Raw genomic sequence first — 3,058 nt, forward strand, 5'->3', positions numbered from 1 at the left:
ATTCGCATTCTTCAAATTTTCAAAACGAGAAAACTGTAGAGGCGATTTTCCCAAGCACCCTTCTTTCCCGAATCATTAGGAAGTGATTCTAACCTTGTTTCTTTCAATCTTTCATTACATTTCCTAAGATTTCAACTTAAAATCTAGTGTTTTTATGGTGGAAATTGGAGGTTTGGGTAGAATTAGAAATTTTTGTGGAATTAGAATTTAGACCTCAAATTGAGGTCAGATTCCAAAACATATTACATAACCGGTCTCGGAGGTAAATGGGTAATCGAATTTTGGTCCGAATTTCGGGTTTGAATGAAAAGAAGGGAGGATGTACACATATAGTAAAGGCCTAGAGCCTAGCCTACTCTCAAAGGTGCTTCCTCGGCAGCAGCATCTTCGAGCATCATCTCCTCGGGCATGCATCCTCGACACAATTGAAAGTGTTTTTAATTTTTTCTTGAGTAGTTTATTATCTTTGTTGAGTTATGCCATGGTAGAGCTTTTTTGAAATTTTGGAATTAAGTTGGTACTTATTTTTCCTTGATCTTTTTATTTTTCTACACCAATTTTTGGACTTCAGGAAAAAGGAATTTCTTTTTGATTAGTAGAAATTCTTTTTTTCTTTGGGTAACTTCTTTTACGCTAAGCTCCTTCCAAGAACAACATTGGTGTTCCTAAAGAACTTGAAATTTCAAGAATCCTACAACCGATGCCGAAACCAACCAAACCAAGTTCGATGGACCTCAAATTTTGCAAACAAGTCACAAATGACATTACGAACCTAATCCAATATCAAGTGAATCCGATATCATAAAAGTCGAGGTTGATTTTTTAAATTTCTTTTCATATGTTATATGTTATTGAGGGAAACCCTTTGCTTAATGTTGAGTTAAACAAGTGATGTTAATGCGTGAAAAGGCTGCTCCGGCATTAGTTGCACTTTTGAAATTCTATTTTCATCAGCTAGTCAAAGAAGCTGGATTTCGGGTAAGATTTCTATTGTTTTATTTCCTTTAGTTTCTTTGTTTTCCTACGAATTTTCCAATTACGAATATAATACTGTATATTGGTTTATAGCCATTCAAAAGCTGTAATCGAGTTTTTGGTGCGAATTTCAGGTTTGAACGAAAAGAAGCGAGGAGGTACACATATAGTAAAGGCCTAGAGCCTAGCCTACTCTCAAAGGTGCTTCCTGGGCAGCAACATCTTCAAGAATCATCTCCTCGGGCATGCATCCTCGACACAATTGAAAGTGTTTTTAAGAATGAAAAGAATTTACAAGATCTGAAATTGCAGTGGTTATGTGATTCATTGCATTCAATGGATTATAATTTTCCTGGATCTAAAGATTGTTTTGCACTTTGCTACTTCATTTGTGTCTTCTTTCAGGAAGGGGATTGATATTCATCAATAGGTGCATATAATGTATGGAAAACTAGAAACTAAAACAAATTCTCATACAACTAAACCTCAATGAATAAATATAATGAAAAAAAACTAAACATCAATAAATGTTAATGGGATAATATTCTCAACAAAACTGCTAACACGATATAACCTGAAATGATGATCAGGGAATACCAAGGAAGTTGGGGCGCTATTAACACTGCCTGTTGCTAAAACTATGTTTCCACACAATGTAGTTTCATCATCAACGTTTTTTGGTGCAAGCAAGGCAACCTTCTCCTTGTCCAAGTCCGGGTTAGATTTGGATTTCACAAAAACTTTGTTGACCTCATCATATACCAAATTCCAATTTTCAGGTCTGAAGCCACAGCGGATATCCAACTTTCCCAAAAGTGCAGTTTGCATTTTATTCACTAAAAGAGTCCGACTACGCCCTTGTGGGTACGAAGGAGTTCCAAACTTCTCTTCTGTGAAGTTGAAGTAGGCAAATTGACTTTTAAACACAATCCAATAAACTACCCCATTGAGAAAGATACCTTCATGAGCATAACATGAATAAAATGAATTAAATGGTAGGGGGTACTCATCTTGTTGGATTCTTCTCCAGGAGGTGGTTCCTAGTGTTAGAATCTTGATCATTGGTTTTTTCTCATTCTCGTAGAAAACAAAATGAAGCAATTTGTATCTTTCCGTGGCCGGATCAAATCTCAGAAACAACGTAGGACCCCGTCGTCCTTTCGGAAGCCTCGTTAGAGAAGATGGTAAAGCTTTTATCTCCCCTGTGGTGACATTATACAAGTAACTTAGAGTATCTTTATGGTTATAGAAACAAACAAGGCCATTGCAAGGATTTGAGCAAATAGTAACTTCATCAAAGTCGAAATAATGACGAGGACGTGCGAGCTGTAAAGAGAATCCTTCAACTTGTGTTGGTAAATTGGAAGTGCGGCTTTCTACAACTTCATGATAGCGTGTTCCTATTTCAAATAAGAGGCGGCTGGCTAGAGGACGGGTTTGAGAACGAGCATTGTGCAACTTGACAAAGTCGGGTTCATGTCGTATCAAACTGTTCCAAGCTTTAGAAACACACCTGAATCGCATAAGAGACTTCGCTGGAAGCCATGTTAATATCTCGAATATCATGTCACTTGCAAATTCACGCTTCTCCTCCATCCGCCGCTTTTTGGTGGTAGTAATTGTGAACTCACTGAAGGTTCCTTCCATGTTTAATTTGTGCGTCTCTTTGCTCTCTGCACTCGTAATAAAGTTGAGAAAATTAACCCTAGTAGTATTTGGTTATAAATAACATGGTAACCGGCTGGCCATTAAGTGCTGCCTGGATTTTAGCCCAAGTTTTCCATATATATTTGAGTTGGATTCCTACTAGTGTTTTAGCCTCAAGTTTTCAATATATTTGAGTTAGTTGGGTACTTGGATTCCTACTCGTGTTTTAGCTGCAATACAATATTTGAGTTGGCTACCTATTTTTTCACCCCAAAAAAAAAAAAAAACTAAGAATCTGTAGTGGAGGAGAAAAAAGATTTTCACCCAGATAAAACATGGATTGTCATCACTCATCAATAATAAAAATAAATAATTCTATCTTGATTTGCTTTAATGAACAAGGAAAATTTTATTTTTAATATATGGACAAGAGTAT

General features: G+C 36.5%; 1 protein-coding gene across 1 annotated transcript; it reads right to left on the reverse strand.

The window, feature by feature from the left end:
* Window positions 1-1,488: 1,488 nt before the first annotated feature.
* On the reverse strand, window positions 1,489-2,622 carry LOC104222975 (putative F-box protein At1g60370). The gene has a single exon (XM_009774322.2). It carries the CDS (start codon window positions 2,620-2,622, stop codon window positions 1,489-1,491), a length of 1,134 nt encoding a protein of 377 aa, XP_009772624.2.
* Between the last annotated feature and the right edge of the window lie 436 nt (window positions 2,623-3,058).

The sequence above is a fragment of the Nicotiana sylvestris genome, chromosome 10, assembly GCF_000393655.2.
Source record: "Nicotiana sylvestris chromosome 10, ASM39365v2, whole genome shotgun sequence".
NCBI classification, from domain to species: domain Eukaryota; kingdom Viridiplantae; phylum Streptophyta; class Magnoliopsida; order Solanales; family Solanaceae; genus Nicotiana; species Nicotiana sylvestris.

Excerpts from the sequence above, each read along its gene's own strand:
- LOC104222975 (XM_009774322.2), bottom strand. The coding sequence starts at position 2,622 with ATGGAAGGAACCTTCAGTGAGTTCACAATTACTACCACCAAAAAGCGG.